At 31.1% G+C, this 19,236-nt stretch overlaps 1 protein-coding gene across 1 annotated transcript in view; it reads right to left on the bottom strand.

Moving 5' to 3' along the window:
- Nucleotides 1-359: 359 nt before the first annotated feature.
- LOC135570990 (RNA-binding motif, single-stranded-interacting protein 3-like) overlaps nt 360-19,236 on the bottom strand; it is a 57,389-nt gene continuing 38,512 nt past the window's right edge. Inside the window, exons 4-6 of the mRNA XM_065016805.1 lie at nt 18,988-19,074; nt 14,947-15,056; nt 360-652 (exon numbers count right to left, since the gene is read on the bottom strand). Coding sequence (XP_064872877.1) covers nt 649-652; nt 14,947-15,056; nt 18,988-19,074 — 201 coding nt within the window. The 3' untranslated portion in view covers nt 360-648. The remainder of the gene's footprint in view (nt 653-14,946; nt 15,057-18,987; nt 19,075-19,236) is intronic.

The following is a 19,236-nucleotide window of genomic DNA, read 5'->3' as shown; positions in this document are numbered from 1 at the left end:
TTTGTTTTTGTCTAAAACCTTTCTTTAAAATAGTCCTATTAAAAAAACTGTCATGATCTGAAAACCAAACTGCACATTCACATGGATTTCTGTCCGTTTGTTCCTTTTAAGTTCCTTTTTTTAAATTTTTAAATTTTTAAAAATATTTTTTCACTTTGTTATTTTAAGAAGGATGACTCCAGTTTCATGCTGGCCTTTGTCTCAATAAACTCAATGTCCCATATTGCACCTCTCCATCTTCTGAGACTTTATCTGCATCTGCATCTGCATCACAATCACAACCTCTCTCTCTCTCTCTCTCTCTCTCTCTCTCTCTCTCTCTCTCTCTCTTCTCTCTGTCTCTCTCAGATCTCTTTCTCTCTCTCTGTCTCTCTCTCATCTCTCTCTCTCTCTCTCTCTCTCTCTCTCTCTCTCTCTCTCTCTCTCTCTCTCTCCCCCCCTCTCTCTCTCTCTCTCTCTCTGGACAGATAAAACAAAGTCTTTTTTTGATGCCTGTGCAAAGATAAAACAATCTCTCTTTGTCCTCCTTTTTGTCATCCAGTATTTTTCCTCCAGTATTTTTCCTCCCTCCATCCCTTCAGTGCTTCAATGCAGCCGCTGTCTCAAGGCAATGCAGTTACCGGAAACACATCGCTCGGCATCCTCCTGTTATCTGAGAAAGAGAAGGAAAATATTTGTAATCCTGAGACCTAGGTCTCTTTTACAGATGAGGAATGAATGCACATCAATATACACTATACACATCAATATACACTATGTCTATTGTATCACATCAATATAGCTATACACATCAATATACAGAAACACATCAATATCAATACACACTAGACAACTATACACTATACACATATACATATACACATCAACTATACATATACACTTTCAATAGACAATATAGCTATACACATCAATATACACTATACACATCAATATACATATGTCATTTATCATCAATATACAGATATCAATATACACATCAATAACACATCAGATATACACATCAATATGTCACACTATACACATCAATATACATCAATATACACATCAATATAGACATCAATATACACATCAGATATACACATCAATATACTTTCAATATAGACATCAATATACACATCAATATGATCAATATACAGCTAACACATCACATCAATATAACTATACACATCAATATAGCAATATACACATCACATCAATATACACATACACATCAATATAGACATCAATATACACATCAATATACACATCAATATACATATACACATCAATATAACATCAATATACACATCAATATACACTATACATCAATATCAATATAGACATCAATATACACATCAATATACACTATACACATCAATATGACATCAATATACACATCAATATACACTATACACATCAATATAGACATACAATCAATATTTATACATCAATATACACTATACACATCAATATAGACACAATATACACTAAACACATCAATAACACTATACACATCAATATACACTATACACATCAATATAGACTCACATCAATATACACATCAATATACAGATAAGCAATATACACATCAATATACACTATACACATCAATATACACTATACACATCAATATAGACATCACATAATATACACATCACATCAATATACACTATACACATCAATATACTATACACATCAATATACACTATACACATCAATATACACTATACACATCAATATACAGCTATACAGAAATCAATATACACTATACACATCAATATACTCAATATACAGATACACATCAATATACACTATACACATCAATATAGACATCAATATACACTATACACATCAATAACACAACCATCAATATGATATACACATCAATATACACTATACATCAATATAGACATCAATATACACTATACACATCAATATACACTATACACATCAAATACTAGACATCAATATACTTTATACACATCAATATACACTATACACATCACACTATACACATCAATATACACTCAATATACACATCAATATACACATCTACATAGTAAATCAATATACACATCAATATACACAGATCAATATACACTATACAATATACACTATAGATCAATATTTTACACATCAATATACACATCAATATACACTATTCAATATACACTATACACATCAATATCATCATCAATATAGCTATAACATCAATATACACAACACATCAATCTACACTATACACATCAATATACACTATACACATCAATATACACTCAATATACACATCAATATACACATCAATATACACTATACACATCAATATACACAATATACACCATCAATATACACTATACACATCACCCAATATACTATACACCTCATTATACACTACTTCCTCAAGCCCACACTATACACCCTCAATACACACACATCAATATACACATCAATATACACACTATACACATCAATATACACTGTACACATCAATATACACTATAATCAATATGTTTTTATACACACTATCACTATATCACATCAATAACACCTCAATATACACATCTATACACATTCTATACAGACAATATACAGTATACCAATATACACATCATATACACATCAATAATATACACATCAATATACAACTAAAATCAATATACACTATACACATCAATATACAAATATACACATCAATATACACTATACACATCAATATACACATACACATCAATATACACTATACACCCAATATAGACATCAATATACACTATACACATCAATATACACAGCCAATATACACATCAATATACACTATACATCAACTATAACATCAAATACACATCATAACACTATACACATCAATATAGACATCAATATACACTATACACATCAATATACACTATACAATCAATATACATCATACACATCAATATACCCTATACACATCAATATACACTATACACATCAATATACACTATACACATCAATATACACTTACACATCAATATACACAGCTATACATCAATATAGACATCAATAACATTATACACATCAATATACACTTTACACATCAATATAGACATCAATTTATACACATCAATATACACTTATACACATCAATATAGACATCAATATACACTATACACATCAATATACACTATACACATCAATATAGACATTATACACTATTCAATATACATTTTCTATACATCAATATACACTATACACATCAAATATATACACATCAATATACACTATACACAAAATACACTGAACACATCAATATACACAAAATATACACTATACACATCAATATACACTATGCACATCAATATACACTAACACATAATATACACTATACACATCAATTACACAATATAAACATCAATATACACTATACACATCAATATACACATCAATATACACATCAATATACACAATATCACTATATATCAATATACACATACACATCAATATACACTATACACATCAATATACACTATCAATACCACATCAATAACTATACACATCAATATACACTTACACATCAATATACACTATACACATCAATATACATATACACCATCAATATACACATCAATATACACATCACATTTCAATATACACTATACACATCAATATACACTATACATCAATATACATTTTATACACATCAATATACACATCAATATAGACATCAATATACACTATACACATCAATATACACTATAACATCAAATATACACTATACTATCAATATACACTATACACATCAATATACACATCAATATACACATCAATATACACATTTTTTACACATCAATATACACATCAATATACACTATACACATCAATAACACTATACATCAATATCAATATACACATCAATATACACTTCAATATACACTATACATTTCAATACACACTATACACATCAATATACACTATATACATCCTCATATACATCACTATACACATCAATATACACATCAATATACACTATACACATCAATATACACTATACACATCAATATACATCTATACACATCAATATACACTCAATACACATCAATATACACTATCCATCAATTCTATACACATCAATTATCTACACATCAATATACACATCAATATACACATACACATCAATATACACTATACACATCAATATACACTATCTCTCTACACATCAATATACACTCTGCACCTCAATATACACATCAATATACACTATCACATCAATATACACTATACACATCAATATACCTCTCTATACAGATCAATATACACTATACACATCAATATACAAAATATACACATCAATATACACATCAATATCATCCTTTTCACATCAATATACCTATACACCTCCAATATACCCTATACACTTCAATATACACTATACACTCTCACTATACACATCAATATACACTATACACATCAATCGGCATCCTCCATCATCTATATATACACATCTCTACATATCAATATACACCTCAATATACACTATACACATCAATATGCACATCATATACACTATACACATCAATATACACTATACACATCAATATACATCAATACATACACAATATACACATCAATATACACTATACACATCAATATACACTATACACATCAATATACACTATACACATCAATATACACTATCAATCAATATACTATACACATCAATATACACTATACACATCAATATCACATCAATATACACTATACACATCAATATACACTATACACATCAATATACACAATATACAATATACACATCAATATACACTATACACATCAATATACACTATACACATCAATATACACTATACACATCAATATACACTATACACATCAATATACACATCTATACACATCAATATACACTATACACATCAATATACACTATACACATCAATATACACATCAATATACACTATACACATCAATATACACTATACACATCAATATACACTATCAATATATACACTATACACATCAATATAGACATCAATATATATACACATCAATATACATCAATATACACATCAATATACACTATACACATCAATACACATCAATATACACTATACACATCAATATACACTATACACATCAATATACACTATACACATCAATATACACATCAATATACACATCAATATACACTATACACATCAATATACACATCAATATACACATCAATATACACTATACACATCAATATACACTATACACATCAATATACACATCAATATACACTATACACATCAATATACACTATACACATCAATATACACTATACACATCAATATACACTATACACATCAATATACACTATACACATCAATATACACATCAATATACACATCAATATACACTATACACATCAATATACACTATACACATCAATATACACTATACACATCAATATACACTATACACATCAATATACACTATACACATCAATATACACTATACACATCAATATACACATCAATATACACTATACACATCAATATACACTATACACATCAATATACACTATACACATCAATATACACATCAATATACACATCAATATACACATCAATATACACTATACACATCAATATACACTATACACATCAATATACACTATACACATCAATATACACTATACACATCAATATACACATCAATATACACATCAATATACACATCAATATACACTATACACATCAATATACACATCAATATACACATCAATATACACTATACACATCAATATACACATCAATATACACATCAATATACACATCAATATACACATCAATATACACATCAATATACATCAATATACACATCAATATACACATCAATATACACATCAATATACACATCAATATACACATCAATATGCACATCAATATACACATCAATATACACATCAATATACACATCAATATACACATCAATATACACATCAATATACACATCAATACACATCAATATACACATCAATACACATCAATATACACATCAATATACACATCAATCAATATACACATCAATATACATCAATATACACATCATTATACACATCAATATACACATCATTATACACATCAATACACATCAATATACACATCAATATACACATCAATACACATCAATATACACATCAATATACACATCAATACACATCAATATACACATCAATATACACATCAATATACACATCAATATACACATCAATATACACATCAATATACACTATACACATCAATATACACATCAATATACACATCAATACACATCAATATACACATCATTATACACATCAATATACACATCATACAACTATACACATCAATACACATCAATATACACATCAATATACACATCATATACACATCAATATACACATCAATATACACATCAATATACACTATACACATCAATATACTATACATCATATACACATCAATATACACATCAATATACATATACACATCAATATACACATCATCAATATACACATCAATATACACTATACACATCAATATAGACATCAATATACACATCAATATACACATCAATATACACATCAATATACACATCAATATACACATCAATATACACATACACATCAAATACACTATACACATCAATATACACATCAATATACACATCACATATATACATCAATATACACATCAATATACACATCAATATACACATCAATATACACATCAATATACACTATACACATCAATATACACTATACACATCAATATACATATACACATCAATATACATCAATCAATATACACATCAATAAACAATATACACATCAATATACACTATACACATCAATATACACACATCAATATACACATCAATATACACATCAATATACACATCAATATACACATCAATATACACTATACACATCAATATACACATCAATATACACATCAATATACACTATACACATCAATATACACTATACACATCAATATACATCAATATACACATCAATATACACATCAATATACACATCAATATACACTATACACATCAATATACACATCAATATAGACATCAATATACACATCAATATACACCAATATACACATCAATATACACTATACACATCAATATACACAATATACACACATCAATATACACATCAATATACACTATACACATCAATATACACATCAATATACACATCAATATACACTATACACATCAATATACACATCAATATACACTATACACATCAATATACATCAATATACACATCAATATACACATCAATATACACTATACACAATATAGACATCAATATACACATCAATATACACTATACACATCAATATACACAATATACACATCAATATCAATATACACAATATACACATCAATATACACTATACACATCAATATAGACATCAATATACACATCAATATACACATCAATATACACTATACACATCAATATACACATCAATATACACTATACACATCAATATACACTATACATCAATATAGACATCAATATACATCAATATACACTATACACAATATACACATCAATATACACTATACACATCAATATATCACATCAATATACACATCAATATACACTATACACATCAATATACACATCAATATACACAATATACACATCACATCAATATACACTATACACATCAATATACACTATACACATCAATATACACTATACACATCAATATACACTCAATATACACATCAATATACACATCAATATACACTATATCAATATACACATCAATATAACTATACACATCAATATACACTATACACATCAATATAGACATCCACTATACACATCAATATACACTATACACATCAATATACACATCAATATACACATCAATATACACTATACACATCAATATAGACATCAATATACACTATACACATCAATATACACTATACACATCAATATAGACATCAATATACACTATACACATCAATATACACTATACACATCAATATAGACATCAATATACACTATACACATCAATATACACTATACACATCAATATACACTATACACATCAATATACACTATACACATCAATATACATTATACACATCAATATACACTATACACATCAATATACACATCACACTATACACATCAATATACACTATACACATCAATATCAATATACACATCAATATACACTATACACATCAATATACACTATACACATCAATATACACATCAATATACACATCAATATAGACATCAATATACACTATACACATCAATATACACTATACACATCAATATACACTATACACATCAATATACACTATACACATCAATATACACATCAATATACACATCAATATACACATCAATATACACTATACACATCAATATACACATCAATATACACATCAATATACACATCAATATAGACATCAATATACACATCAATATACACATCAATATACACATCAATATACACATCAATATACACATCAATATACACATCAATATACACATCAATATACATATACACATCACTATACACATCAATATACACATCAATATACACATCAATATACACTATACACATCAATATACACATCAATATACACATCAATATACACATCAATATACACATCAATATACACATCAATATACACATCAATATACACATCAATATACACTATACACATCAATATACACTATACACATCAATATACACATCAATATACACATCAATATACACATCAATATACACATCAATATACACATACACATCAATATACACTATACACATCAATATACACATCAATATACACATCAATATACACATCAATATACACATCAATATACACATCAATATACACATCAATATACACATCAATATACACATCAATATACACATCAATATACACATCAATATACACATCAATATACACATCAATATACACTATACACATCAATATACACTATACACATCAATATACACATCAATATACACATCAATATACACTATACACATCAATATACACTATACACATCAATATACACATCAATATACACATCAATATACACATCAATATACACATCAATATACACATCAATATACACTATACACATCAATATACACTATACACATCAATATACACATCAATATACACTATCACATCAATACACATCAATATACACATCAATATACACATCAATATACACTATACACATCAATATACACTATACACATCAATATACACATCAATATACACTATACACATCAATATAGACTATCAATATACACATCAATATACACATCAATATACATCAATATACACATCAATATACACTATCAATATACACTATACACATCAATATACACTATACACATCAATATACACATCAATATACACATCAATATACACTATACACATCAATATACACATCAATATCAATATACATCAATATACACATCAATATACACATCAATATACACTATACACATCAATATACCATCTATACACATCAATATACACTATATACATCAATATACACATCACATATACACATCACACTATACACATCAATATACACATCAATATACACTATACACATCAATATACACATCAATATACACATCAATATACACAATATACACATCAATATACACATCAATATACACTATACACATCAATATACACATCAATATACACATCAATATACACTATACACATCAATATAGACATCAATATACACATCAATATACACTATACACATCAATATAGACATCAATATACACATCAATATACACTATACACATCAATATACACTATACACATCAATATACACTATACACATCAATATACACATCAATATACACTATACACATCAATATAGACATCAATATACACATCAATATACACTATACACATCAATATAGACATCAATATACATCAATATACACTATACACATCAATATACACTATACACATCAATATACACTATACACATCAATATACACATCAATATACACATCAATATACACTATACACATCAATATAGACATCAATATACACATCAATATACCCTATACACATCAATATACACTATACACATCAATATACACTATACACATCAATATACACTATACACATCACATATACACATCAATATACACTATCAATATAGACACATCAATATACATCAATATCAATATACACATCAATATACACTATACACATCAATATACACATCAATATACACTATACACATCAATATACACATCAATATACACATATATATACACAATATACACATCAATATCAATATACACATCAATATACACTATACACATCAATATAGACATCAATATACACATCAATATACACATCAATATAGACATCAATATACACATCAATATACACTATACACATCAATATAGACATCAATATACACATCAATATACCCTATACACATCAATATACACTATACACATCAATATAGACATCAATATACACATCAATATACACTATACACATCAATATAGACATCAATATACACATCAATATACCCTATACACATCAATATACACATCAATATACACTATACACATCAATATACACTATACACATCAATATACACATCAATATACACTATACACATCAATATACACATCAATATAGACATCAATATACACATCAATATAGACATCAATATACACATCAATATACACTATACACATCAATATAGACATCAATATACACATCAATATACACTATACACATCAATATAGACATCAATATACACATCAATATACACATCAATATACAATATACACATCAATATACACATCAATATACACTATACACATCAATATAGACATCAATATACACATCAATATACACTATACACATCAATAAACACTATACACATCAATATACACATCAATATACACATCAATATACACTATACACATCAATATACACATCAATATACACATCAATATACACTATACACATCAATAAACACTATACACATCAATATACACATCAATATACACATCAATATACACTATACACATCAATAAACACTATACACATCAATATAGACATCAATATACACATCAATATACACATCAATATAGACATCAATATACACATCAATATACACTATACACATCAATAAACACTATACACATCAATATACACATCAATATACACATCAATATACACATCAATATACACATCAATATACACTATACACATCAATATAGACATCAATATACACATCAATATACACATCAATATACACATCAATATAGACATCAATATAGACATCAATATACACTATACACATCAATATACACTATACACATCAATAAACACTATACACATCAATATACACATCAATATACACTATACACATCAATATAGACATCAATATAGACATCAATATACACATCAATATAGACATCAATATACACATCAATATACACATCAATATACACATCAATATACACATCAATATACACTATACACATCAATATACACTATACACATCAATATACACTATACACATCAATATACACTATACACATCAATATACACTATACACATCAATATACACATCAATATACACATCAATATACACTATACACATCAATATAGACATCAATATAGACATCAATATACACATCAATATAGACATCAATATACACATCAATATACACATCAATATACACTATACACATCAATATAGACATCAATATAGACATCAATATACACATCAATATACACTATATACATCAATATACACATCAATATACACATCAATATACACATCAATATACACTATACACATCAATATAGACATCAATATACACATCAATATACACTATACACATCAATATACACATCAATATACACATCAATATACACTATACACATCAATATACACATCAATATACACATCAATATAGACATCAATATACACATCAATATACACATCAATATACACATCAATATAGACATCAATATACACATCAATATACACATCAATATACACATCAATATAATATACACATCAATATACACATCAATATACACTATACACATCAATATACACATCAATATACACATACACATCAATACACTATACACATCAATATACACTATACACATCAATATAGACATCAATATACACATCAATATACACTATACACATCAATAAACACTATACACATCAATATACACATCAATATACACTATACACATCAATATAGACATCAATATACACATCAATATACACATCAATATAGACATCAATATAGACATCAATATACACTATACACATCAATATACACTATACACATCAATATACACTATACACAATATACACATCAATATACACTATACACATCAATATAGACATCAATATAGACATCAATATACACATCAATATAGACATCAATATACACATCAATATAGACATCAATATACACATCAATATACACTATACACATCAATATACACTATACACATCAATATACACTATACACATCAATATACACTATACACATCAATATACACTATACACATCAATATACACTATACACATCAATATACACTATACACATCAATATACACTATACACATCAATATACACATCAATATACACATCAATATACACATCAATATACATAATTATACACATCAATATACACATCAATATACACATCAATATACACATCAATATACACATCAATATACACATCAATATACACATCAATATACACTATACACATCAATATAGACATCAATATAGACATCAATATACACATCAATATAGACATCAATATACACATCAATATAGACATCAATATACACATCAATATAGACATCAATATACACATCAATATAGACATCAATATACACATCAATATACACATCAATATACACTATACACATCAATATACACATCAATATACACATCAATATACACTATACACATCAATATACACATCAATATACACTATACACATCAATATACACATCAATATACACTATACACATCAATATACACTATACACATCAATATACATCAATATACACTATACACATCAATATACACATCAATATACACATCAATATACACTATACACATCAATATACACACTATACACATCAATATACACTATACACATCAATATACACTATACACATCAATATACACATCAATATACACATCAATATACACTATACACATCAATATACATCAATATACACACATCAATATACACTATAGACATCAATATCACATCAATATACATATCCATATAGACATCAATATACACTATACACTTCACTATATACTATACACCTCAATACACACTATACACATCAATATACCCTATACACATCAATATACCCTATACACATCAATATAGACATCAATATACACTATACACTTCACTATATACTATACACATCAATACACACTATACACATCAATATACACTATACACATCAATACACACTATACACATCAATATACACTATACACATCAATATACACTATACACATCAATATACACTATACACATCAATATACACTATACACATCAATATACACTATACACATCAATATACACATCAATATACACTATACACATCAATATACACTATACACATCAATATACACTATACACATCCATATACACTATACACATCCATATACACTATATACATCAATATACACTATACACAATAATATACCCTATACACATAAATTCACACTATACACATCAATATACATCACTACGCATCAATATACCCTGTACACATTAATATACACATCAATACACCCTATACACGTCAATATACCCTATACACATCAATATACCCTATACACATCAATATACACATCAATATACACATCAATATACACATCAATATACACATCAATATACACTATACACATCAATATACACTATACACATCAATATACACATCAATATACACATCAATATACCCTATACATCAATATACACTATACACATCAATATACACTATACACATCAATACACACTATACACATCAATATACCCAATATACACATCAATATACACTATACACATCGTCAATACACCCTATACACATCAATATACCCTATACACATCAATACACCTATACACGTCAATATACACTATACACATCAATATACACATCAATATACCCTATACACATCAATATACCCTATACACATCAATATACCCTATACACATCAATATACACTATACACATCAATATACACTATCAATATACCCTATACACATCAATATACCCTATACACATCAATATACCCTATACACATCAATACACCTATACACATCAATATACCCTATACACATCAATATACACTATACACCTCAATATACACTATACACATCAATATACCCTATACACATCAATATACCTATACATCAATATACACTATACACCTCAATATACAATACACATCAATATACACATCAATATACACTATACATACACATCAATACACCTATACACGTCAATACACATATACACTATACAGATCAATATACACTATACACATCAATATACACATCAATATACACTATACACATCAATATACACATCAATACACCCTATACACGTCAATATACACTATACACATCAATACAGAGTAGTAGGCATGCAGCAGATAGAGCATATATCGTATTTAATTTACGATTCATTTGAGTCGGCAGACGATCTGATCAGAGATCACAGTCGGTGGCTTGGCTGTAGCACATCCGAACTTTAAAGATATTTTATATTGAGGTTCTCACTTCTGAGTATGTAGGCAGGTGTGTGTGTGTGTGTGTGTGTGTGTGTGTGTGTGTGTGTGTGTGTGTGTGTGTGTGTGTGTGTGTTTACTTAGTCTGTTGGTAGGAGTAGGCAGCTGAGTCGCTGTCCAGGGGTGGCTGTCCATTAGGGTCCTGTGAGGAGGGGGGTACAGTCTGGGGCGAGTCCTCTGTCACCACTGCCTGATAAGAGAAGGAAGAACCAGGAAAAGACACAGGAAATGAGGTCACAGTTATCATGAGTCAGGAAGAGAGACACAGGAAATGAGGTCACAGTTATCATGAGTCAGGAAGAGACACAGGAAATGAGGTCACAGTTATCATGAGTCAGGAAGAGAGACACAGGAAATGAGGTCACAGTTATCATGAGTCAGGAAGGAAGAGAGACACAGGAAATGAGGTCACAGTTATCAGTTATCTTTTAGGGTTGATTCTTGAGATTTGAGATTCACGTTCAAAACGTTTTGTTGTTGTTGTTAATCATCCAATGATCCCAAACGGAATATACAGTACATTACCCCAAAAAACACTTACATTTACAAACTGAGATCTCACAGTCAGGTCACAAGTCATACAAGTCAGTATTCCAAGTCAGTCAGGTCACAAGTCATACAAGTCAGTATTCCAAGTCAGTCAGGTCACAAGTCAGTATTCCAAGTCAGTCAGGTCACAAGTCATACAAGTCAGTATTCCAAGTCAGTCAGGTCACAAGTCATACAAGTCAGTATTCCAAGTCAGTCAGGTCACAAGTCAGTATTCCAAGTCAGTCAGGTCACAAGTCATACAAGTCAGTATTCCAAGTCAGTCAGGTCACAAGTCAGTATTCCAAGTCAGTCAGGTCACAAGTCATACAAGTCAGTATTCCAAGTCAGTCAGGTCACAAGTCATACAAGTCAGTATTCCAAGTCAGTCAGGTCACAAGTCAGTATTCCAAGTCAGTCAGGTCACAAGTCATACAAGTCAGTATTCCAAGTCAGTCAGGTCACAAGTCAGTATTCCAAGTCAGTCAGGTCACAAGTCATACAAGTCAGTATTCCAAGTCAGTCAGGTCACAAGTCAGTATTCCAAGTCAGTCAGGTCACAAGTCATACAAGTCAGTATTCCAAGTCAGTCACGTCACAAGTCATACAAGTCAGTTTTCCAAGTCAGTATTCCACGTCCGTCCATGTCTGAGGGCGTCGGGAGATAACTTGGAAACCGGACACTAGGGACAACAGTGAACGCTGCTACCTTCAAGTAGGCTTTTTGGTTGTACCAGGGCATTGTGGACAGGGATGGCAAATGGGCGAATGCATGTTTGTACCCAGCAAAAGAAGACGTGTTTTTTGAGATGTTTTACATTTTTAAGCCAATCACAAACCTTCATTGGAGTTAATGCCTCTGAAACTTAAAACCTGTAAACACTGCAAAATGTCACGTTTGGAACAACATTGAAATTTGACGTTTTGCGGAATGGGATAAACATCCAATTCTGACGTGAGGCTGTGAGACCTAGTTGGATCTTAAAGAGATTTCAGGCCCTTAGTTAAGTGTGGATGTCGTGGGTTTACAGGAAGTACTGCATGGTACATGGGCTGTGAGTACAGCTGATGTATACCTCCATTGGATTAAGGCTTTACTTTGGGAACGTATGTTGAGAGTGTTACTGCTGCATGGTGGGTGTTGTGGTGGGTTATGGTGTTGTAGGTTAAGGGTGTTGTGGGTTATGGTGTTGTAGGTTAGGGTATTGTGGGTTATGGTGTTGTAGGTTAAGGGTGTTGTAGGTTAAGGGTGTTGTGGGTTATGGTGTTGTAGGTTATGGTGTTGTAGGTTAGGGTGTTGTCAGTTGGGGTGTTGTGTGTTATGGTGTTGTAGGTTATGGTGTTGAAGGTTAGGGTGTTGTAGGTTAAGGGTGTTGTGGGTTATGGTGTTGTAGGTTAGGGTGTTGTAGGTTATGGTGTTGTAGGTTAGGGTGTTGTGGTGGGTTATGGTGTTGTCAGTTAGGGTGTTGTAGGTTATGGTGTTGTAGGTTAAGGGTGTTGTGGGTTATGGTGTTGTAGGTTAGGTGTTGTAGGTTATGGTGTTGTAGGTTAGGGTGTTGTGGTGGGTTATGGTGTTGTCAGTTAGGGTGTTGTGTGTTAGGGTGTTGTAGGTTAAGGGTGTTGTGGGTTATGGGTGTTGTGGGTTATGGGTGTTGTGGGTTATGGTGTTGTAGGTTAGGGTGTTGTGGTGGGTTAGGGTGTTGTAGGTTAGGGTGTTGTAGGTTATGGTATTGTAGGTTAGGGTGTTGTGGGTTATGGTGTTGTGGGTTAGGGTGTTGTGTGTTATGGTGTTGTAGGTTATGGTGTTGTAGGTTATGGTGTTGTAGGTTATGGTATTGTAGGTTAGGGTGTTGTAGGTTATGGTATTGTAGGTTAGGTGTTGTGGTGGGTTAGGGTGTTATGGTGTTGTGGGTTAGGGTGTTGTAGGTTATGGTGTTGTAGGTTATGGTGTTGTAGGTTAGGTGTTGTGGGTTAGGGTGTTGTGGGTTAGGGTGTTGTAGGTTATGGTGTTGTAGGTTATGGTGTTGTAGGTTATGGTGTTGTAGGTTATGGTGTTGTGGGTTAGGGTGTTGTGGTGGGTTAGGGTGTTGTAGGTTAGGGTGTTGTAGGTTATGGTGTTGTGGGTTAGGGTGTTGTAGGTTATGGTGTTGTGGTGGGTTAGGGTGTTATGGTGTTGTGGGTTAGGGTGTTGTGGGTTATGGTGTTGTAGGTTATGGTGTTGTGGGTTAGGGTGTTGTAGGTTATGGTGTTGTAGGTTATGGTGTTGTGGGTTAGGGTGTTGTAGGTTATGGTGTTGTGGGTTAGGGTGTTGTGGGTTATGGTGTTGTGGGTTAGGGTGTTGTGGTGGGTTAGGGTGTTGTGGTGGGTTAGGGTGTTGTGGGTTAGGGTGTTGTGTGTTATGGTGTTGTGGGTTAGGTGTTGTGGGTTAGGTGTTGTGGGTTAGGGTGTTGTGGGTTATGGTGTTGTGGTAGGTTAGGGTGTTGTGGGTTAGGGTGTTGTGGGTTAGGGTGTTGTGGGTTAGGGTGTTGTGGTGGGTTAGGGTGTTGTGGGTTAGGGTGTTGTAGGTTATGGTGTTGTGGGTTAGGGTGTTGTAGGTTATGGTGTTGTGGGTTAGGGTGTTGTAGGTTATGGTGTTGTGGTGGGTTAGGGTGTTGTGGGTTAGGGTGTTGTGGTGGGTTAGGGTGTTGTAGGTTATGGTGTTGTGGGTTAGGGTGTTGTAGGTTATGGTGTTGTGGGTTAGGGTGTTGTGGGTTATGGTGTTGTAGGTTATGGTGTTGTGGGTTAAGGGTGTTGTAGGTTATGGTGTTGTAGGTTATGGTGTTGTGGGTTAGGGTGTTGTAGGTTATGGTGTTGTGGGTTAAGGGTGTTGTGGGTTAAAGGGTGTTGTGGTGGGTTAGGGTGTTATGGTGTTGTGGGTTAGGGTGTTGTAGGTTATGTTGTTGTAGGTTAGGGTGTTGTGGGTTAGGTGTTGTAGGTTATGGTGTTGTAGGTTAGGGTGTTGTAGGTTATGGTGTTGTAGGTTAGGTGTTGTAGGTTATGGTGTTGTAGGTTATGGTATTGTAGGTTATGGTGTTGTAGGTTGCGGTGTTGTTGTGGGTTAAGGGTGTTGTGGGTTAAGGGTGTTGTAGGTTATGGTGTTGTAGGTTATGGTGTTGTGTGTTATGGTGTTGTGTGTTATGGTGTTGTGGGTTATGGTGTTGTAGGTTATGGTGTTGTGTGTTATGGTGTTGTAGGTTAGGGTGTTTTAGGTTATGGTGTTGTGGGTTAGGGTGTTGTGTGTTATGGTGTTGTAGGTTAGGGTGTTGTAGGTTATGGTGTTGTAGGTTATGGTGTTGTAGGTTATGGTGTTGTAGGTTATGGTGTTGTAGGTTATGGTGTCGTAGGTTATGGTGTTGTAGGTTATGGTGTTGTAGGTTATGGTGTTGTAGGTTATGGTGTCGTAGGTTATGGTGTTGTGGGTTAGGGTGTTGTGGGTTATGGTGTTATGGGTTATGGTGTTGTGGGTTAGGGTGTTGTGGGTTATGGTGTTGTAGGTTATGGTGTCGTAGGTTATGGGTTAGGGTTAAATCTGCATGGTAAAGAGTTTAACTTACGTCCACTGTGAGGGCGGAGGCAGGCACTGCACGGTACTGAGGAATGTAGGCTCCTTGCATTGGAGCAGCTGCTGCACACATGTACTGCTGTTAGAGAGCAGGAAAAACACCTGGATATTAGTCATTTAGCAGACGCTCTCATCCAGAGTCACTTACACTCAATGCATTGCCTCTAGTAAAGATGAGGTCACGCCTATTTCTGTGTGAGCTGGAGACGACTGGGAAAGAGCGAGGCAAGATGGCGTGGAG

Source organism: Oncorhynchus nerka, unplaced genomic scaffold (assembly GCF_034236695.1).
Source record: "Oncorhynchus nerka isolate Pitt River unplaced genomic scaffold, Oner_Uvic_2.0 unplaced_scaffold_864, whole genome shotgun sequence".
Taxonomy (NCBI): Eukaryota; Metazoa; Chordata; class Actinopteri; order Salmoniformes; family Salmonidae; genus Oncorhynchus; species Oncorhynchus nerka.
Note: the sequence above shows the minus strand (reverse complement) of the source record. Positions and strands in the feature narration are given on the sequence as shown.